The sequence below is a fragment of the Malania oleifera genome, chromosome 8, assembly GCF_029873635.1.
Source record: "Malania oleifera isolate guangnan ecotype guangnan chromosome 8, ASM2987363v1, whole genome shotgun sequence".
Classification (NCBI taxonomy): Eukaryota; Viridiplantae; Streptophyta; class Magnoliopsida; order Santalales; family Ximeniaceae; genus Malania; species Malania oleifera.
In genome coordinates this window covers 44,728,599-44,752,702 of record NC_080424.1, presented here as the reverse complement: position 1 = coordinate 44,752,702, position 24,104 = coordinate 44,728,599, and the positions used below count along the sequence as shown (strand labels likewise).

At 34.3% G+C, this 24,104-nt stretch overlaps 1 protein-coding gene across 2 annotated transcripts in view; it reads left to right on the top strand.

Moving 5' to 3' along the window:
- Positions 1-23,700, top strand: part of LOC131162393 (uncharacterized) — a 34,627-nt gene extending 10,927 nt beyond the window's left edge. Inside the window, exons 6-9 of one of the 2 annotated variants that reach the window (XM_058118832.1) lie at positions 5,633-5,802; positions 21,900-21,980; positions 22,920-22,986; positions 23,094-23,700. In XM_058118832.1, the coding sequence (XP_057974815.1) occupies positions 5,633-5,802; positions 21,900-21,980; positions 22,920-22,986; positions 23,094-23,232 (457 nt within the window). In that variant the 3' untranslated portion in view covers positions 23,233-23,700. The remainder of the gene's footprint in view (positions 1-5,632; positions 5,803-21,899; positions 21,981-22,919; positions 22,987-23,093) is intronic. The other variant, XM_058118833.1, reaches the window with a different exon arrangement.
- Positions 23,701-24,104: the final 404 nt, after the last annotated feature.

Genomic DNA, 24,104 nt, shown 5'->3' with positions numbered 1-24,104 from the left:
ATAAAGAGGCCCACAAGAGTAAGATAAGGCATTTTGGATTTTTTTTTCTCAATTTTAAGGTATTATTGTTAGTTTTATTTTTGCTATTTTTTTGATATTTTTTCTGGTGGTATATTATTTTTTCATAGGATTTTATTAAAATTTTATCAGTCCTTTCATAAGTAGAGTCAAGCGATTAACTATTCGGAAAGTATTATTCTAATTTTATTTGGTTTCCTTATTTCTATTTTCTTGATTCCCAATCATGTTTGATCTTTAAACATCATTCTTATGCAATTGATTGATCAACTTGATTTGGGAATTGAAATTGAAATCTATGGTTTATCGCTTGATGTGGGTCTACATTATTCCTTCTCTACTTTTCTGTTATCTCCTTCCGCCTATATCATTCTGCATCAACTTGGTATTATGACAAGCTTCAATCCGGCATTCTTGAGTCTCAATTGATCGTCTACTCCCTGAATTTGATGATTAGAGTTGACCAATCTGAGTTACTATTCATTACTCTGTTAACTGTACTATTCAGGCCATTTTTCACTGTTACTGTATTGATACAGTTCATTTTTTTTTTTGGATACGCTGGGTTTCCTGAGCATATGCACCAGACTAATCCCACACCTACGCCAGCCATGCCCACAGCCAACACGTATTTAAAAAAGAAAAAAAAAAAGCAGAACAAAAACAGAAGTCTTAAAAAAAGTTCTTGCCTTGTTCATGCCCAAAGTAAGGATATTAGTGATTTTGGGTACTTTTTCCTTTGTGTAGCCATATTGTGCATTGTACATGATGCTGCTAGGATTCCCAAACCCATTGGGATTTCTAACTAATGTATTAGGACTCCCAAATCAATTGGGATTTCTATTTAATGTTTTGATTCCCAAATCAATTGAGATTTCTAATTAATTTGATATGATTCCAAACCAATTGGGATTCTATTTAATGTTGGGGTTTTTATTTAATGTGTTAGGATCCCAAACTAATTAGAATTGAGTCCATTAAGGACTTGGATTATGATATTTTACATTCCTAATAGGAGTAGGGATTCTTAACCTATATATATGTAACCCTACGGGGCTTTTTCATTTAAGCAATAACATAATTCATAACCTTTGGCTAATTAGGAGGCAGATCCCCTTGAAATGATCAACCTTATTTTCTCTTTCTATTTTACGTCCTTTCAATTTCCCCAATTTCTCTATGATAAAACACTAGTATCTTTTCATTTGGTATTAGAGCCTGCGTTCTTGCGGATGCCGTTAACCTACCGACAAAAGAAAGATCTTAGAATTCTTAATCTTCACTCATATGCAATGCCTTAGAAAATTCAGCAGAGTCCTAGATGGAAGTTAGGGTAAAGGCTGAACTTAGCAATATGTTTGAGCCTCAATTTGAAGAAATCCAATCATCGCTTTCTAAGCTACTCATTATTTCTTTCCATAAAGAGAGAGAAGATGATGCCTTCATCTAAGCTAATCTTAGGGAGCAGTTGTACATGAGCGAAGGAGGCTACCAAGGAGAGCATGATCATGGTCCTTCTCATATGAAGGTGGAATTTCGTCTTTGGGACAGTGATGACCCTACTAGTTGAATTTCTCACCGCACACTCACAGCTTCTTGAACAATAGAAGTGGGTCACTAAGTTTTTTGGCTATGACTATGAGATTATTTATAAGAAAGAGGCCGAGAGTGTGGTGATAGATGCACTTTCACGACTTCCTGAACAAGTTGAACTTGTAGCTATTTTTGTACTTGTATGTACTACTCCTGAACAAATCAGGAAGGATTGGTGGCAAAATTCGGGGACTAGAGGTATTATCCAAAAGTTACAAGAAGAGCTAACTTCAGTCCCTTCTTACTTTTGGGACTCTTTAAACTTACTATATAAGGGGAGGATTTATTTGTGCCTAATTTAGCCCACAAGCAAACCATGCTGTAAGAATTGCATGCATCATCGACTATAGGTCACTTTGGTTTCTTTAGGACCTATTAGCGCATTTCTTAAGAATTTTACTAGAAGGGAATGAAGGGTGAAATCAAAAAGTTTGTGGTAGGTTGTGATGTTTGTCAACGATAGAAAAGGGAAACCATGGCGAGTCCATGCATTCTACAACTTCTTCCTATTCCAGAAGAAGCTTGGAATGATATCTCTTTGGATTTCATTGAGGGACTACCATCTTCTCATGGTAAGTCTACTATTTTTGTTGTTGTGGACCGTTTAAAAAAATATGCTCATTTTTGTGTTGTAACTCACCCTTATATTGCTACAACTGTTGCTCATACTTTTGTTGAGAACCTTGTCAAGTTGCATGGAATTCCTTAGTCTATTGTTAGTGATTGTGATAGTACTTTTGGAAGGAGCTTTTTCGTTTGTAAGGAACATATTTGGAAATGAGCACTGCATATCATCCATAATCAGATGGGCAAATTGAAGTTGTTAATAGGTGCTTGGAGACTTATCTTTGCTTTGCTAGTGACAAACTGATGGATTGGGTGCAATGGCTTCCATGGGCCTAATGGTGGTACAATGCCACTTATTATTCCTTCATCAAGTTGACTTTATTTGAGTCTTTATATTGAGCACCTCCTCTTTTTACTAGGTATTTAGTTGGATCATCTAGAATTGATTAAGTTGACAAGGAGTTAACGATCGTGACAAAGTGCTTTAGCTTCTCAAAAAGGATTTCTTGTTGCAATCAAGGACTTAAATTTTGATTTCGATGGTCTCGATTTACGAAAATTTCAATGGAAATTTCAATTTCGATTTTGATTTAAGGAAATTACGGAAATTTATAGTAAATAATGGAAATTTACAATAAAACTTTAGGAAATATTAAAATAGATGATTATGCTTAATATGGTATCAAAACACATTAAAAAATGCATATATGACAAGTTTTTAGTGTGTAGGATATTAAACAGCATATCACGAAACAAGCTATTAAGTGAAGAACATTCAAATGATTATAAAGTTTTGAAGCTATTCCTTTAATGATTTAAGGCAACAAATTATCATTTACACAACTATATTTTCAATAAATATCATACATTTAATGATCTAATACCACATGGAGTTTCTTGGTGGCTCAAAGTCATCTCTCCAATCCCTATCATTGGGATTTCGAGATGACATATATTGTTTACAATAATTACTCCATGTCATATAATTTTGAAAATGTTGAGTATAGGTGTACATGTGTTGTTCATACTCCTCCATAGTCATCTGGTTCATGACAATTTCCACTCGGCCAAAAGATTTTCCTGTACTAGGATATCTTCTTGCAGGTTCTACTTCTTGTGTATGTCCATAGGATTGGTTTGCATTTGCATACTGGTCATACCCATATTCCTGTCCTATTTGTCCATACCCATAGGCATGTGGTTGCCAATTTCCATATTATCGTGCCTGCATATGCATATGGAAACAGTTGGCCATATGTGGATTGTGAGGAACTGTTCTATGTAGATTCATAACCACTATAACTATTAGAGTCATGCTCTGTTCCTATACTTATAGATTCCAAACTAAGGGAAAAAGTCTCCTCTTCTATTTGATGCATTTTCCCTTTTCCCTTTCTACGAGTGTACTGCCTATCAACTGGACGTGTTTCTCTTTGTGGACCCTCATCTTCTAGTTGGGGAGGATGTGTATATTCTACTTCCGGTTGATAATTTTTCTATCCCTCTTTTCCTCCATAGTCCCCACCATCACCACCTTGCCCACTACTACCACCGGGGTTAGATCCGTCACCACCAGCATCATCGTCGTCATTATCATCATCACCACCACCAAAGGGCATAGTGGATGAAATCCCATATCTAGACCCAACATTCATTAGTAAATCATCACTATTGGATATTACTTCTTCTACCATCTCTTGATTAACATTAGTGCCAAAGTCATCTCGTGCATGCTTGGCCATTTGTGGGTGGGGACTTCCATCTCGTTCATCAAGATGGGATGGTCTAATCCACTGGACTAGTAGATACTCATTCTCATCACCCAATTCAAATGATATGTCAAGAAATTCTAGGGGATCTTGTTCAATTACTTTGTCCATTTCAGCCTCCATATCTCTTATTCGAAGTTTCATGTTGTAATAAAAAAACACAAGTTGCCGAAGTCTGGTGTAGGCTAGTCTATTTCTTTGCCTTGTGCGAATGAGTGCACATGTGCTCTAATTTCATTCACAAGCTGATGAAGATGCAGTTTGTGATAAAATGTGCAATGCTAGCTTCCTTAGGGTTGGAGCACTTGATCCATACATCATCCACAAATCAGCTATAAAAAATATTTTAAGAACATTAGTAGTAGTACTTAGTAGATTGTACTTGAAGTTTGTAACTTTTTATTGTACATTTATATATAAATACTTACTAGGTGCCATGGTTGCCCTAAAGCAGCTGCTTCTCCAAAATTTCTTTTAGCATCTCTAAATAGAATAATCTAAAAAAAAAATGTTATTGAATAATTAAACATGGATTAAGACTTATTTTATTTAATTTTTATTTTTGAAAATATGCTCCATTTCCAATTTGATGCTAAGAGGAATGTGGCTCAAGGGTGTTAAAAACTTTATGAACTACATCAAGAAAATAAGGATCTTCCCTAACACATTCTTTGTATTGACATTTTGGATTTTAAAAATAAGTTGTCAATCAATTAAAGTAAAATATAAATATGTAATAAGTAATTTGATATATAAATTTCTTGAAATTTATAAATATTTTATACTTGCTGCATGAAGACGACGTTCAAGGGTTCTTTCCCACCAGTCATTGATTACTTTAAGAACCTCTCTTGCGCTTCTTGCACCTACTTCAATGGCCCATTTCATCACCCTTATTGTTTCAAACAAAACTCCTAATGTTGGCCACACTTTACTATCAACTACACGTAATACTCAATATATAGGCTTATAAATGTTACAAACTTTTGCCACTCTATCTCAAAATTGATGGTTAAGAATTGTGCTTTCAATTTCTCTACCCAATTATGTTTGACTAAGAGCATGCTCAGCCCATTCATTAGATGTGAGTAGAGATTTTAAACCTACACTTTTTTTTTTGTAATCTATTACGGGCAATGTAGTTTGTAGCAAATCATGTGGCTCTTGGACACACAATATCCCCTTGACAGTGCTCCCTCATTTTAGTAAGCAACCATCCATGGTTATATATAAAATTAGTGATCTGTCTCTCCTGCAAGATCACTGTGCTTATTGCCTTTCTTTTTCCAATCTCTTAAAAAATGAGATCAATACAATGGGCAGCGCAAGGAGTCCAATACAAGTTAAATTTTTTTCATTAATTTTAGACCCGCATCTTGTAGGTGCTGCCATTATCGGTCACCACTTTCACAACATGTTGCTTTCCTACCTCTTTCACAACATGTTTTAATAGGGAATATATGTATTCATGGTCTTTTATTTTGGCAGAAGTATCTACTGACTTTAGAAAAATTGTGCTTCCTTTCGAGTAAACCATGAAATTTATGATGGATAATTTTGTAGGGCTTGTCCATTCATCACACATTATAGTGCAGTCATATGTGGCCCTCTGTTTCTTCACTTCTTCTACGTGGTCTTCCATTTATTTTACCTCTAAATCAAGGTATTTTGTTCTAATTTCATAGGGTGTCGGTGGATCGACTCTCGTTCCAGTTGCTTGGCATTGAGATCAACTCATCAGAGGTTGCCCTCCACTACTACCAACCCTCAGAACTGCCTCTTTGTTGGCTATGTGCAAACCTACGAGATTGGTCTCTTTCCCATTTCGTTTGTTTGAAACATAGAATGCTCAATGGTATGCAGACCTTTCATTGGGAGAAATGTTAGACGGGTATGCAGTATCGTCAGCATCATTCTCTTCATCAATTTCTTGTGGTTGTATCAAGTTCCCACACAATTCATTTTTTATTTCCTCTATTATTTCTATTTTCTTTGCCTTAGCTACTGTTTTTCTTTCTAAAACAATTTTCAGTTAACTTCTGGAGGCACTTTGTCATAGATTTTTATATTATGCTGTGGGTCATAATTTGCTAAGTACATTTTAATCTTGTTGCACTGCCACTCTTCATTTGTATTCCGCAGCATTTGCAAATAAATCCATTCTTTACATTGGGCATCCCGTACCCATGTTTCCATGCTGGATCTTGTTTTCTTCCTTCAGACATTTTTGTAGATAATTTTACTTTCCTACAAGGTTGAATCAAACATTATGTGTTAAATTAGTCAACAATTTTAAAAGGAAATTATTTAAGTTGTTTTATCAATATAAAATCAATAAATAAGACAAACATTATGATATTAAATTTTATTTACAAAATTTAATGATAATGTACAAAATTACTAATAATTTATGGAAATTAAATTAGTCAAATAAATGAAATAATTTAAACTACATTAAGCTAATAAGTAGTTTATTACTTTAATTTATTTAATTACTAGGCTATAATGATTAGGTGTTAAATTACTCTAAAATAAAAAAAAATTTATTTGAATGTTACTCTACAATAAAAAATATTTAGATGCTAAATAAAGAGAAATTAATAACTAAGAGAAATATTAAATTATTCAATTAAAATTACAAAATTAGTGATAATTTTTACAAAATTACTATTAAGTAATAAATTTTGGAAATTAAAATATTCAAATAAATGAAATAATTTAATAATTTATTCTATAATAAGCTAATAAATAGAAAATTAGTCTAATTTTATTTAGTTACTAAACTTACTATTTGCTATTTACTAGCAATCTAGGATTAAGGGGGTAAATGGGAGAGGTTAATAGGGAAAATGTATCTAAGGGAGGGGCAATTTCGTAAATATATTGGGGAGAAGGGAGATTTTGAGTAAATAAAAAAAATATAGGTTAAAATTTAAAACTTAAATAAGGCAATTAGCTTTTTCTTTCTTTTTTCCTGTTGCTACTCATGGAGGTGGACTTGAGTCTCGAGTCTCGAGTCACAACTTGGTCGTGACCTGTTCGCAGCTCTGCTAGAGGAAGATTACAGCGATGGGAGGTGTGGCTGCTGGTTGTGACTTGGGAGATGGAGGTGGAGGGTGAAGCCGAAGGCTACAGGGAGAGGGTAGAAGGGTCGGAGCTTTGGAGGGGAGCCGAAGGCTAGGGCTTTTCGGAGTTTGAAGGTGGATGCAGGAGGCAGCTGAAATCTAGGTTTTTTTTTTTTTTAAGTTTGAAGATGGAAGATGGAAGAAGAAGCCTTTTGTCAAGGACCTTAAGGTATGTATCCTAATGCATGCTACAAGCTAATTTATAGAAACCAATTTTCTTTTTGTTTGCATTATTGTGTAGATATTTTCACTGGTAGCCGGTAGGGTCTTAAGCCTCTTCATGAATTTGTGGAATAGCTAGCTTGCATATGCAGAGCATCTTTGCAAGATCTTTTCTTTTTTTGTCATGACTCAAGTAGTGAACTGAGATTTGACTCAAATCTCTCTAGTCTCCATTGTATACTCATAGGTTGCACAAAAAGAGCTAACAAATCACGGGGAAAAACAAAACAAAGGCAGAGAACAACACTAAAATTCCCCACTTCAAATTTTTTTTTCCCCATGATTTTAGAAAATGAAATTTACCGAAATCTCGAAATTTCGGTCGAAATTTTGACATTTTGATTGAAATTTAAGTCCTTGGTTGCAACTCAAGCTCGTATGAAACAATAAGCTAATGATCACCATAGTGAAAGGGAATTCTCAGTGGGAGAATGGGTATTTCTCAAATTACGACCCTATAGACAGATATATGTGATAGTTTGTCTTTCAATGAAGTTGTCTCTTCAATTCTATGGGCATTATAAAGTTTTGGAATGTATAGGCCTTGTTGCTAATCGTCTTGACTAAGGTACATCTAGTTTTTCATGTCTCTTGCCTCAAAAGTAGTTGGGGGAGCTAGTTATTGTGCAATGCCACTTTCTTGATATTGCACCTACTGGTGAGGTGCAAGTGCAATCACAATCAATTCTGTCAGGGACTTGAGATCCCAGAGAAGCTGGATCTATCAGGTTGATATAGGTAGTTGATGGCCTGATCATGATCTTTTGATCTCTTGGAAGTGGTGATCAATTTGGATATGGTTGGATCATCATGGTTGGAAAGACATGCTGAGGAGATGCCTCTGTTGATGATTCCTGATCCTTTGGGAAGGAGATATGGACGTCACCATTCTTCATAGTTGTGTAGACCGGATCATGGAGGATGATAGGCTTAGGGATCTGGTGAAGTTGCTCGTACTAATTCTTTCTCGTGCTTTCTTTTTCTCAAATATTTCCAACGCCTTTCCTTGTGCTTTGACCTTTTGGATTTTTTTCAGGGAGAAATATCTTCACGTTCTCCTGCTGGGCAGGAGCATTGCTTGTTTCCTTTGCACATGATGAGGGGTTCCTTCCTTTTGCATTCCTTGGTGATTTTCATGCATGCTTTCTGGACTCTTTTGTACATGTCGTATTTTCTACAAGGTGCATCCAGATTCATAAGAGCACTCTGGTTGAGTTTACCAAGGGAGGTGCTTTCAAGTTGGATTGTTGAGTGGTCAAATATAGAAGTCGAGACATAATAGAAGTTTTAATTCACTGGTCTCACTAACCAACTGAAAATGCAACTTGGGAAACATATCAATCCTTGGAGGAGATTCCTAGAGTTAACTGCTACTCAGCCTTGAGGACAGGGTTGATTTGAAGGAGGCAGGAATGTTAGAATTCCCAAATTAATTGTGATTTCTAATTAATGTATGAGGATTCCCAAATCAATTGGGATTTTTATTTAATGTTTTGATTCCCAAATCAATTGGGATTCTATTTAATGTTGGGATTTTTTTTAAAATGTGTTAGGAAGCCCAAACAATTAGGATTGAGTCCACTAAGGACTTGGATTGAGATATTTTACATTCCTTATAGGAGTAGGGCTCCCTACCTTATATATTTGTAACCCTATTGGGCTTTTTCATACAAGCAATAACATAATTCATTGATTTTGACTAATTTGGAAGTAGATCCTCTCGAAGTGATCAACCCTATTTTCTTTTTCTATTTCTATCCTTTCAATTTCCCCAATTTCTTTATGATATGCCTTAGGGTCTTCTCTTGGAAGCAAACCTCCATTTTGAACATGTAAAGTTTGTAGGATTGTCATTAGCTGTCGGTGCTCATTAAATTTAGTCACAAAACCTATTGTTGTCGAATTAAATTTGCAATCTAAAGCATATCTCTTCACCTTCACTTTTCATTGGACAATGGTAACAATCAAAGAAAGATTTTGGTTCTTGTAGTGATTGAAAGTCAAGGTGTAGTCCCAAGAGGGGGGGGGGGGGTGAATTGGGTTTATAAAGTTCTTTTAAGTCTTTTTAACGAATTTTCAACCTTTTGTGAACTTAAGCAAACACACAAGAATGACTTAATTTTAAATCAACCACAATCCAAACACAAACCAAATACCAATCACAAACCAAACCATAATCAATCAACCTATCACAATACTTAACCAAATTGTGAAAGCTTGCAGCACTTTCTTATTTTAGCGTTTGTCAAATTTCGGTTTGTAGCCCTGAATGAATGATTTTTTAAGCGTTTCTTTTAATCAAGATTTCCGCAAGCGGTTAATCAACGTACTCCCTTTAAGGTTTCCGTAAAATATTAACCAACGTACTTTCTTAGATTAAAAGGTCTTTTCAATTTCAGTTTTAGCAACCCTGCACTTTGAAACAGAATTTGTATATGCTAAAATTTAAATACAAAAGGGCAGAGAGTGAGACCGAAATTTTTTACGAGGTTCGGCTTATCCCCAGCCTACGTCCTCACCTTAGGCAAGACCACCTAAGGATTCCACTAACATGTTCCTTTGCAGGCAGAACAAACCGTTTACAACCCTCCTTTAGGGTGGAGGCTCTCTCCAAGCGATACCCCATGCTCGGTTACAATGATCCAATCACCTGAATCGTCAAAGAAACAAGAAACAAGAAAAGATTTCTTTTGTACAAAGAATGCTCTCAGATAGAGCTGGTTAGTACAATTGAAAGCACTATACTCTTCAATAACAAATACCAAAAGAAATAGAGTTGAAGCTCAAGACAAATTCACCGGAATACTTCTCTAGATAGGAATCAGCAAATTAGATGTTTGGAGCTCAGAGAAGAATGATCAGCACTTCAGAATAACTCAGTAATTCAGATTGAAAGAGTAAGCAAGAGAGAGCTTTGAGAGAACAATAGAGCTTTCTGTTTGAGAGCTGATTTTCGATTGCTTGGTGTGAGTTTGATTAGAGAAAACATTATTTATTGGCCAAAAAGGTTAATTCGTGTTGCCCAAGTTTACTTGGGGTGTTTTCGAAGTTTTTACAAAATTTGGGACACAAGAAACTTAATTTTGAATTTTAAAACTTTTAAAAAATATAGCCGTTAACAATGCTCAGGCGCCTGAAGTCTCGGGGTCAGTTGCTTGAGGTTCCTTAAAACTGTAAATTTTTAACTGAAAATAGGTTCGGGTGCCTGAGGTGACAAGGGTCAGTCGCCTCATTAGAAAAATCTTTAGGCGCCTGAACTTATTCTTCAGGTGCCTAAGGAAAATCTTCAGGCACCTGAGCTTATTCTTCAGTCGCCTGAATAGATAAAAATTTTGATTTTCAGGTTATTTTTTCAAAACCACTTAGCTCTCTTGCTTTGTTACTTATAAAAACATTTTCTGGGGTTTTAAAACAAGGGTCTTTAAGTCCATGATAAACCCTAATGAGCTTCAAAACATTTCCACATGATATTCAGTATGAAGTATTTACATAATTCAACCTAAAACCTTAAAAACTCTAAGCTTGAAGTCTTCATATGAGTATTTGCTTTGAATCCTCTTGACTTGAGCTTGAGTCAACTTTCGGTTTCCACATGCTTTGATCATTTTGGGTCCATTTGAGTTTCCTCTGAATCACTTTGAAGATGAGTGTGGCTTTGTAGTACTTAGTGATCTTGAACTTTCATTTCTTTTGATCTTTTGAACTTTGTCAATTAAGCATTCCTAAAACATCATCACTTAACAACAATATGTTAAATCAACTTTAATTTGTTATCATCAAAATGAGATTCGAAAGCCATGTTAGGCCAATAATCTCCCCCTTTTTGATGATGAAAAATAAGGAGTAAAGATGAGAGAACCATTGAAAAGGCTCCCCCTTACAATAAGCATGTCTTTTTAACAAATATGAAAAAATGATGATTTCAATTATGAGTAAGTTCAAAAATAAGTCACAATCAAAAGTCACAAGCAAAAGTATATTGCATTATAGCTCATGCTTTCTTATTCTTATGTTCTTATTTATTTTCATTTTTGCTTTTACTCCCCCATGTTATATGCCAAGATTTATATTTGCTATATGCTCATTTTTCATGGTTGCTTTCTAAAAATACTCTTGTCTCATTTTTGCTCTCCAAAATATCTCTCCCCCTTTGACATCATTCAAAAAAATTGAGGGGCATAGACACAAAGAGTCTTAGCATATTAAGAGCATAGTCACATTACACAAAGTCATGGAGTTACAAGCCAAACTAAAAACAAAAACAAAAACAAACAAAGCAACGTAAAACAAAGCTAATACATAAAGAGTGCTTAATACAACACAAAGTGACAAATCAAATCAGTTATTAGCATCATCATCATCTTCAGCTTCAGCGTCCTCTTCATCACCTTCCTCACTGTCTTCCTCAGATTCTTCATCATCACTCTGAGGAGCAAAACTAGTGTCAATAGGATCAACACCACGGGATGAGCTAGCCTGATACTTCTCAATATGAGTGAGGCGCTAATCAAGTGATGAACAGGTAGTGTGAAGTGAAGATACATCCTCCTGAAGGGTTTGAAGTCCTGATCTCATATCTTTGCCGAAGGTGGATAATTCATGATGAAAGGGAATGAACCAAGAAGGCCAATCAGCAGGAGGTCTTTGGTCTTGAGCTAGAGGAGGAGGAGGTACAGCTGCTGGCCTCTGAGATCTTCCTCCTTTCAAGAACCATCTTTGATCGTGCTTTTCATAGCCCATTTGTTTGAGGGTTGTGGAGGTGAAGAGGTTATATCGAGTACGTTTGATGAACAACTCAGAACGTGTGGTAATATCAAGCTGAGCAAAAATAAGGTTCAACCCACCTCCATAAGGAAGAGTTACTCTAGAGACTTCCAATTTGGTCCACATTCATTTCAAAATGAGGCTAGACAGATCAAGTTCCTTTCCCTTTAGTAAACACCATAAAACAAAGCAATCGACATAGGAAAAATAATCATACGAGCCAACCTTAGGTAGGATGTTGTTGGAGATGATTTTATGAAGTATTTGGGCTTGAAGGTTCAGTTGTTTATACATAGGTGGATGGCCAAAGTATACGGGTTTGTTTACCATAATCAGAGGCAAAAACTCTTCGGGTGTGAAGCCTTGCTCGAGAATCCAACTTTGAGCATAGGCAGGACATTCAAATTCACCCGGGGTGATATGCAAAATTGGAGCTAAGATTTGAGGTGTCAAAACAATTTTCTTTCCTCTAACCTCCGTGGTTAGAACATTTTCTTCATGAATCATGTTGGCATAAAAAATTTTAACTAAGTTGGGATACATGTCTTTGGCTTGATAAACGACAAAATTTTTCCAGCCGATATTCCTAAACATAGGCAATATTTCAGGAAATTCAGAATCGAAGAAGGTGGTGTCGATCACCTTACCAAAAATTGAGGCCGTAGAACGGAGAGTAGAATGATAACGAAGCTTCGATTGGGGAGTGACTAGCCATTGCTCGATGTTGTTATCGTCCTTCCGGAAGAAGATCCTTGGTTTGCTGTCGTCTTGGTGCGAGACATCTTGGATTTGTGAAGAATGGAAGAAATAAGCCAAAGGGAACCTTAGAATTCGAGGGAAAGAGCGTAGGAGAAGGATTTTAGAGCTTTGATTTGAGGGAGTTTGAGTGAGGAAGTAGAGGAGACCAAAGGTTGGAGCTTCGGGTGAGTGATGGAGCAGGAGGCAGTAGCCTGAAGTTAGGGTTTTCACGCTTTAAATACATATATCTCGTGAGTTCAGGCGCCTGAAGATTAAATTCAGTCGCCTGAAGATTTACAGAACTAAAATCTCAATAGGCAGTAGTACCTTAGTTGCCTGAGGTCTGCCGGCTCAGGCGCCCGAGGTCCAAAAACACTCAGAGTAGGCGCCTGAGTTTCCAAGCTCAGTCGCCTGAAGTCTTCAAATGTTTAAAATTCTTTTTATACTTAATGTGAAACCTACCTAAATCACTTCCCTGCTATGTAACAGCCCAAGTTCTCTTCTAATGGATATAAATCTTTCTTCGGGAAGGGGTTTGTGAAGATATCCGCCCATTGGTCATTTGTATTTATAAATTCAAGTAGGATATCTTCTTTTTGAACATGATCTCTTAGAAAGTGGTGTCTTATGTCAATGTGTTTAGTTCTTAAGTTTGATATAGGATTTTTAGAGATGTTTATTGCACTTGTGTTATCACGCTTAATTGGTATGGTGGAATATTCTAAATTATAGTCCTTTAATTGTATTTTCATATACAAGGTTTGTGCACAACAACTCGCAGCTGCTACATACTCAGCTTCATGTATGGATAAAGTTACGGAGTTTTGTTTCATAGAAAACCAAGACACTAGAGATCGTCCTAGAAAATGATAAGTCCCACTTGTACTTTTTCTATCTTAAACCTTGCATAATCAGCATCCGAATAACTAATGATTCGAATTCGGTATCCTTAGGTTATCAAAGTCCTAAATCGATTGTTCCTATCAAGTACCTTAGGATTCTTTTAATGGCTATTTGATGTGATTCTTTAGGTGCTGATTGAAATCGTGCACCCATGCATACACTAAACATTATATCGGACCTACTAGCTGTTAGGTATAGCAAACTTCCTATCATAGCTCTATAATATTTCATATCTACCGGTTTCCCTTTTTCATCTTTATCGAGGCTTATGGAAGTGCTCATGGGGGTACCTATGGGCTTACTATTTTTCATATCAAATTTTTTTAAGCATATCTTTTATGTATTTGGATTGACTTATAAAAGTCCCATTCTTTGCTTTTTTGATTTGTAATCCTAGGAAGTAGTTCAATTCTCATATCATGCTCATTTCAAATTCCTTTTGCATACATTTAGCAAATTCTTTACATAGATTATCATTAGTTGCACCAAAAATAATATCATCTACATAAATTTGGATTATGAGCATGTCATCTTGCTTAGTTTTGATAAATAAAGTACTATCAACCTTTCCTCTAGAAAACCCTTTATCTAGTAAGAATCCACTAAGTCTTTCATACCAAGCCCTAGGGGCTTGTTTCAAACCATATAAAGCCTTAGTTAACTTGTAGACAAATTCAGGTTTTTGTATGTCTTCAAAGCCTGGTGGTTCTTCTACATCTGCCTCTTCATTAATGAAACCATTTTAAAATGCACTCCTGACATCCATTTGATACAATTTAAATTCCTTATGAGATGCATAGGCTAAAAGCATTCTAATTGCTTCCATTCTAACTACGGTAGCAAATGTTTCATCATAATCTATTCCTTCTTCTTGGTTATATCCTTTAGCTACAAGTCTAGCTTTATTTCTTACCACTATTCCATTTTCATCCTTTTTATTTCTAAATACCCATTTAGTTCCTATGATTAAATGGTTATCCGGTTCGGGAACAAATTTTCATACTTCACTTTTTCAAATTGATTGAACTCTTCTTGCATGGCAATTATCCATGAGTCATCATTTAGAGCTTCTTCTACATTCTTTGGTTCATCTTGAGATAAGAAAACATAGTGATTGCATAAATTTTTCAAAGAGGATCTTGTAGTTATGCCTCATGATGGTTCTCCTATTATTTGATCTTTTGGATGATTTCTTACATATTTCCATTCTTTTGGTAATTCAGTATTTTCAACAACATTATTATTTGATTTTTCTTCATTTTCTTCTTCTTTTGCTTCTATGTCGAAGTCTTCTTGTTTTTGAGTAGTTTGAACTTCTTCAGCTTTTAATGGTTTATTGAATGGACTTTCTTCATCAAATGTTACATGAATTGATTCCAGGATTGTAAGTGTTCTTTTATTGTATATTCTAAAGGCTTTGCTTTTTAATGAATACCCTAAGAATATTCCTTCATTAGCTTTTGCATCAAATTTATCTAAATCATCTTTGTCATTTAATGCATAGCATTTGCATCCAAAAACATGGAAGTAAGAGATGTTAGGCCTCTACCTTTCCAAAGTTCATAAGGAGTTTTATTCAAATTTGATCTTATTGGAACTCTATTTATCACATAGCATGCGGTGTTTATCGCTTCAGCCCAAAAGTATTTTGGTAGATTATGTTCATTTAACATTGTTCTTGCCATTTCTTGAAGAGTTATATTCTTTTGTTCAACAACTCCATTTTGTTGTGGAGTTCTAGGTACTGAAAAATTATGATTAATTCCATATTCGTTGCAAAATTTGCTAACATCTTTGTTGTTGAATTCTCTTCCTTGATCACTTCTTATATTTGAAACATTATATCATTTATCATTTTGAAGTTTCTTGCGCAGATTTATTCGGATGTTACAAGCTTCATCCTTGGATGCTAAAAATAATACCCAAGTATACCTAGAGTAGTCATCAACTATAACGAAAGCATATTGCTTACCTCCTATGCTTTGAGTTCTAGTAGGACCAAACAAATCCAAATGTATAAGTTCTAAGGGTCTACTAGTAGATATATATTTCTTCTTTTTAAAACTTGTTTTAATTTGTTTTCCAAGTTGGCAAGCATCACAAATTTTATCTTTTATGAACTTTATATTTGGTAAACTTTTAACTAAGTTCTTTCTGGATAGGGTTGATAATAGGTCCATGCTTGCACGTCCTAGTCTTCTATGCCAAACCAACTAGTTTCATTCATGGCAGCCAAGCATGTTACATCTTGAGAGACTTAAGTTTTCAAGGTTTATACAATATACATTATTTACTCTATAAGCTATGAATAGACTTTCATGTTTGCTAGGATTTTGAACTATGCACTTATCTTGCTTAAAGATTATGTCAAGACCTTTGTCACTAAGTTGACTATTGCTCAAAAGGTTATGCTTTAATCTATCAACTAACAAAACATCATCAATAGTAAGTGAGGGTTCTTTACCAATTTTACCTATTCCGACGATTTTACCTTGGCGTTGTCACCGAAGGTCACATACCCTCCATCTTTTTGAACTAAGGTGGTGAACTTTGTTCTGTCTCCCGTCATATGTCTTAAACACCCGCTGTCCAAGTACCATTTTTCCTTTGATGGAGTAGTCCTAAAGCATACCTACAAGGTAGGATTCATGGTATTACTTTTGGAACCCAAACCTTCTTTATTCTTTTTAAGTCATGCCTAGTTTTAGTATTTACTTTCCATTCATTCTTGATTTTGGCATATTTCTTTTTAAGTGGACAATTGAACTTTATGTGTCCCTTATTTCTACACAAGTAGCAAGTAGTGTTTTCATGTATATTTGTAGAAGATGTGCTTGCATAGTATTTTGCTTCTTTTACAAAATATCCCATAAATAAATTTTTCTTCCTTTTGTTTTCTATTCCATTGTAACCTATTCCTTCTTTGTTGCTGATCATCCTTTGTTGTCCAACCATCTTTTCAAAATTCTTTTTCCTCTAGTAAAATTGTAAATGATTTTATCTTTAACTTCAATTTTACTTTTAAGTTCACTTATTTCTTGGTCTTTCTTGCTTTCATCAGTTACTTGTAGTTTTACTAACTCTTGAGACATATTGTTAATTTTCTTCATTAGACCATTAATATGAGAATCTTTTTCTTTTTCAGCCGATTTAGAACTTTCTAGTTGATTCTTAAAATTTTCATTTTGTTCTTTCAAGGCTATGTTTCTTTTATACACTTTGATGAATCTATTGTGTAAGTTGAATAATTTAGCTTGGATTTCCTTGTAAGAAGACATACTATCACATGAATTATTACTAGACTCTCCACTAGATTCTTCTGATGAACTATAATAAGAGTTTACCTCAGCATTGTGTGTCATAAAGCACATGTTGGCAACTTCTTGTTCACTTCAGTCATCCTCCGATTCGTTTGAGCTTGTGTCGTCCCATGTAGCTTTAATTGCCTTCTTTTTCTTCTTCTTGTCCTTCTTCAGCTGTGGACAATTGGATTTAATGTGTCCAACCTTCTTACAATTATAATATGTAGGTGGATCGTTCTTAGTTTCCTTTGTGTTTGTTTCTCCTTTGTTAGTTTTTGATCCTTTAAACCTTCGAGGGAATTTTCTATTTTTTCTGAAAAATTTTCCAAGTCTTTTAGTGATAAAGGCTAATTCTTCATTGTCTTCATCCTCATCACTAGAACTTTTTTTACTAGCCTTAAGGGCTATTGATTTCTTGTTTATATTATTGTTCTCTAAATTTCTTTCATTCATTGCCATCTCATATGTGAGTAGAGAACCTATTAATTCATCTAGGGAGGTGTTTTTCAAGTTTCTTCCTTCTATAATGGCAGTGGCCTTAGGTTCCCAAATTGGTGGCAGTCCTCTAAGGATTTTTCGGATCAGTGTGTTTTTATTGGAAGACGTCTCCCTACATGATGTGGCAAGTCCCAGCTCAGCATTATTTACCCTTATCTCTTCAGGCTAGCATGTGACAAAGATGCCTTCATGAGCCAGCACATGGAGTTCACTAATCAGGGATATTTTAGAAAATTCCCTGATAATGTTTTTGATTGGGAGTTCTTAAACAGATTTCTACTGCAGTCCTTACAAAATTCAGTGCCAAACCACCTCTAATGAGCCCAAATGGGCTTTGAACAAAGATGGGAACTTCACGGTTAGATCTTATTATAAAAACCTTAGCCCCCCACCTGAGTGCAGCAGCAATTTCCCTTGGAAACTCATTTATAAAACTGCAGTCCCAACAAAGGTTGCTTTTTAATATATATATATATATATATATATATATATATATATATATATTAATAATGTGGGAGGCAACTCTTGGTAGGACGCTTTATCATTGACAACCTCCAGAAAAAGGGGTTACCTCTCGTTAATAGGTGTTTTTATGCCTGGAGCAGGCTGAAATGGTTGAGCACATCCTTTTGTATGTTCTTGGGCCACAAGAAAATATGGAACTTGGCAATCCCCATGGTCAAGCAGAAGTGGGTTACTGCAGCTAAAGTGGAGGGTGAATTATGGGCTTGGAAAGGGATCCACTCGAACTAGGAAGGAAGAAAGACCCTTTCCCTCTCCCCCTTGCTATTTTTTGGGCAGTGTGGAGGGCGATAAACAGGAGAGCTTTTTTGAGGGAATGGAGTTTTACCCCTTCAAGCTGTCATGAATTGTTGGATAACTGTGAATAGTTGGCAAGGTGGGCTGGTTGGGAGGGACGACTCCTTGGTTTCCTTGACACCTAGCAGTGAGGGTTGTGTTGTTTTTTGTTGTACTTGGGTAGCGTCCCCTTGATGCCTTCATACTTCAATTAATAATATTTCTCTTTGCTAATAAAAATAAATTTAATAAAGGTTTATGTCCTAGAAATCCTTTAATTACTAAAAAAATGATTTGCAAATATTTCCATTTCAAGCAATGCTTGAATAACCTCTGTTATTTTGTAGGGTAAAATTGAAAGACACTTCCTAACTTTTTTGAACATGACACTCTACCTCCCAAGTTTTTGACTACTACCAAATAACGCTCTCATATTATGATTTCTTGACAAAAGCAACCTTCCATTTGTTAACTATTAGTCAAATTTAAAATAGTTTATATCATTGATAAAATTACCATTTTGCCCGTTCATTCAATTAAAAAATATATTTTAATTAAGATCCAAGTGCAATAGTGATTAAAATATCATTTTTAAAATAAAATTTCCTTTTAAAAAATATATATTTTAAAAATATTAGTCATAAAATAACTTATTCTTTTTAAAAGAAAAACTATTATTGCCTAAGAGTTTTTTAATAGGTGAAACTATCTAGGATGTTCATATTTCATTGTCACCCATATAATTCCATCAACTAACAAGCATTGCCATGACTGTACAAAAATTAGAACAATATTAAGATTTAAAAAACACACCTTTACAGAAAAAGTGTGTTCTATTACCATAACAAATTGAAGCTTAAGGACAATGATAAATATTCACTAATATATATATATATATATATAAATGACTCTTCAATAAGTAGCATATTCCATTTAGTATTTTTATAAAAATGGTAGAAGTAAAAAAAAACAAAAAATCATAATAAGCCATTGCTTGTTAAGATGAAATATTAGGTATAAATTAAAAAAATGTGGTCAAATTGAGATATCATTATAAATGAAATCTAAAGAATTATTATAAGAAAAAGGAAAGAAAGATGTACAAATTAACATCAGCTTGCTCCTGAAAAGACAACAAGCAGTTGCCCTTTACTCACCTGCAGGACAACAATACACACCCAAAGTCCAACCAATTCAGAACATATTCTAAATTTTCCAAATTTGTTTTTACACTACCCATTCTTTTGTAATGATTTCTTAATTTTATTTCATTGTTTTTTTTTCACTTATATCTAGTATTTTATCTTAATTAACCACTATAAGTAACTTATTTTTTGTTATTTTTTTAAAAGTCTAAGAATTTGCAAGATATTAAAGGGTAATTTTCTTTTAGTAATATTTTAGTGAATATTTATTATTGAACTTAAGTTTTAATTTATTATAATAATGGAATATATACAACATTATGGGAAGTTTTTTTTTTTTTGATCTTAATTTTTGTTTTCCTACTTTTGTCTATCAATGATGATGGATGTTAGTAAACTGAATCGGGACATTTTTTTAGATAACTTCCACCTAAAAAAGAAATCTAAGCAGTAATATTATTATTATTATTATTTTAAAGGACATGTTATTTTATGAGTAGTTTTTTATTTTTTATTTTTTAATGTTTTAGTTAATATTCATTGTTACATTTGGACCTTAATTTATTATAGAAATTGTACTTATATATTTTATAACTGAATGAAAGGAAAAAAAGTAATTTTATTAATGATGAAAATTATTTTTTAAGGTTTACTAGCTGTAGACTAGCAATCAAGTAACAGAAGCTTGCGTTTGTCAATAAATCATGATTTCTAGGGGTTCTTTTTTAGTTGTTAGAAACTCAAGGGGAGGAGTGTAATATCTTGAAAACTTAGGGAGGGGGGGGGGGGGGGCGGGGTAGATTTTACTCAATTTTTTTTATTGAAATATATGCTTGTACTCATTCAGTAATTATAAATGAATTCCAAATATTGTTTAATTTTGTATTTTGAACATACGTTCACTCTGTTTTTTTTTTTTTTTAATACTTTTACAATATTACCCATTCACAAAATCAATTTTTAAATGATGCATGCAACAAGGACAAGAAGAAGAAGAAGAAGCTTAAGTCCCACTAGGTGGGGTTGGCTATATGAATCATTTTTTGCCAATTCATTCAATTGAAGACATTTTTCTTGGATAGCCCTTAGCTATTAAATGATATATACATTTCAATATTTCATTTGTGGATATGTAAAATTCTCAATTAAGAAAAATATTGGAATTTTATATTCATATGTTGACGATATAGTACACTTAATTGATAGTGATGTTTCAAACTTTCAAACTACAGTAGGCCACTGAATAAATAATATTCTACAATTTAATAGTTCCTATTAGTTAATAATGTCTTCAGGAGTCTAGTTCATTCTATGGATTATAACTATTCCTATATCTATTAATTAATAATTTTTGGCTGCATCCTTACACTATTTTTTAATAAATAAAATTATAATGTTTAATTTTATTAAATTGTACAAAATATGATGTAGATTATACATATTAAATGTGATATAGATTATACATTAATATTGTCAATATCTTGTAAAAGTAAAAAAAAAAAACTACTAAAAGAGACATAAGTCACTACAAAAGTTTGAGAGGTGAATTGGTAAATAAAACTGAAATCAAGTTGTCAAATCATTTTATTACTGTTCAATAAATTAAGGAGCTTACAAAGAATAACATCTCATGAAGAACTCAACAATATTAACAATTTGGAATATAGATGTAAGAAAAATATTGGGGGCTTATATAAAAAGGTACACTTTTTATTATCTCTTTGAAGTAGATGTAGGGCTGAGCACTATTTGGTTATAAAAGTGGTTAATTTTGTTATTTGATTTGGTTCAGTTTCGTATTTTTTTTTTTCTTTTTCAATTTTAGTTTTTGGTTGTCAGTTCATTAACAAAAAAATATAATTGATTAATTGGACAACTGGATATATGTATAAAGATGAAATGAAACAACAAAATTAATCAAGAGTTCTCTTTGATCTTCATGACTCAGTCACAACTTGCAACCCCTTTCGAGCCCTGGCCCCTCTCTTCACCGTCAGCCCCTCATTCTGTCTGCCAATGTGTACTACCCCTCTGGCTCTGTTCTCTTCATTCATCAGTACATGAAATTGTGTGGGTTTATATTGGTTGAGGAAGTTAGTCCCATATTTTTCGTTAGTTGTCTTGGCTACAAGAAATTTGAGAATTTTGAAAAAAAAAAAATATTTTGCATTTTTATGTCTTGACTTCAACCAGATGATTACTATTTTGACCGTAGGAAAAATTTTGTGCACTTTTTTTTTTTTTTCTTTTTTTGTTTTTGCTGAGCTTTCCTTTAATTATTTCATGAAAATCCATTCTATTTGTGGACTGCTTTAAAATTACTGTAGCATTGAATCTGCCATTTGTTGGGTAGTTCTGGAATTTTATTAGCCATTTCTTTTTACCAGCCTCACTGTTCTTGGATTCTCCTTCCTGAAAATCATTCCTACATTTCTGTTTTTGTTGAATTTCATGCAGGCCTAACACAATTTTGGGGAAGAGTCTTGTTGGTATTGCAAGATCAAGCTTATTTTTATCCTTATATACATCGTCTGCCTGGTTAGTGTTCATTTTTGTATTTCATCCATTTTTCATGTTTCCATTAATCTTCTTGTTTGTCATTTGTGGCCAAGTGCCTCTAAAGTGATTACATGGAGATTTTTTTTAATTGTATAATCTTTCAAGTTTTGCACATGTTGAAATATTACTGCTCTTATACTTGTAGTTTATACTTTATTTTTTGTATTTTGTATGGTGCACATTCTACAGCTGAAAAACCAACAACTGATAATTGAGTGGACTACCCATCTTTGGAAACTGTTTATAGATTTATTCTTTTAAATATTAGTTCTTTCTCGGAACAATTTTTTCATGTAAATGTATCGTGCGGCTACATTAATTCATAAGACAGTTTACTCTGCGTGGTACAGTTAACTGAATCTTCAAAATGGTATATTAATTCGTCCTTGCATGAGTGCCGTCTAGCTAACTTTTTTTTTATTGTTAATGAATTATCAAGAAAGAGGGGTGTAAGTTTTGCTTAGGGGCAGGTGGCAGGAAAAGAAAAAGGAAATATCTTAATTTAACAAATTCTCTAAATGCAGATTAAACTTAATAAAGTTCAGGCATTTTCCCTGACATCTTACTAACAAATATACCTGCTTTATGAAAGCTGCCAATGGGCGAAAGATTCATGGGTTAGATACAGGAAAAAGTAGGCATTGCAATATATATGATTTTATGCCGTAAGTGTGGCACAAAATTAGCTCCTCATTTTTAATTTTGTCATTTTTCAAGCTTTGGTAACCCTTGATTAATGAAAAGTGGTAATCCATCAATCTAGTTAAGGTTTTGCAGAATGCTATATATGATAACTGCTTATCACAAGCATTTTGTATTATGAGCTCAGTTACCAGCAGCTATTTAATATTCAGATTATGTAGATGATCAAGGATATTAGTTGCTGTCATTCAAAGGTTTTTTATGATTGTTCATCAGGATGTGGACGTGTTTGCTCTTCAGGATTTTTAGGAGATGTAACATTCCAATGGTGGCAATGGGGACGGTATAATTACTTTCCCCCACCCCAACCCACTCCCCTAATTTTCTAAGTGGCAAGAAAAATCTATGGTTGTGGTTTTTGTTAATGCCATGGTTGTGTTTGGATGACAGTTCCCAACTGGGCTGGCCCTGGCTATTGAGAAGAAAAGCAGACGGATTGAGATATCGCTGTACTGCCTTGCTCGGGCTATTGAGAGCTTCTTCACTTGCCTGGCAGATGCTGGATACTTGCCCCCGTCAAAAAACTTGAAGAGAGCTGATGTGGTGGTTTTCAGCTTATCAACGGCAATCATCATGCATTGCTATTCACAGGAAAGGGAAGTGTTTCGATCCAAGTACTTGAACGTCCTTGATTGGGTATTTGGTGTGCCTCCACCCCCAGGTGAAACCCCACGGCGCAAAAATAGTTAGAACATATTTTTTATGGGGATTTGGTGGTTTAAATCCTTCACTTGCTGCTGGCTGATCAGGGAGGGAACTTGTTGTGTGCGCCATAGCTGTGGCATCATTTCCGCACATGTTGATGGAGGATTCATTTTATATTCTACAGGGTAGCATTTGATTTTAAAGTGGTGAAAATAGTAAGGAATGCTGCCAAAGGGTCTAAAGCCTTAATTTACGTTGTAGAATGTGGCTTCGCTCCTGCATGTAGAATTATGGTGTAGCCTTGAGCTGTGAAAGGAATTGAATGTGAGACTGCATGCAAATTGTGGAAAAATTACAGATCTCATGACATTGCATTTCATTCCATTTCATTGCATTAGGGTTTTACTGCTAATTACAGATCTCATGGCATTGCATTTCATTGCATTAGGGTTAGCATTCGTGTTTGGTTCAATACGAAATAAAAATCAAAATAAAATATTGCTGTTTGGTATTCAGATGGGGGGGGGGGTGTTGACCACAATCAATTTAAACTTCTGATCTTATCCTTATCTTGAAAAATTAAATAAAATAAAAAAAATAGTCCCCTATCCTCATGCGTAGCTAGGACTGCAAACTCATTAATTATGGGGATAAAATTAAAATCCACGCATGCTTGCTGAAAATCTTATATTCCCTCTAGTTTAGGATGGGATGGCGGTTTTACCCCTACGCTGATTACAGGATAACGATTTTTGA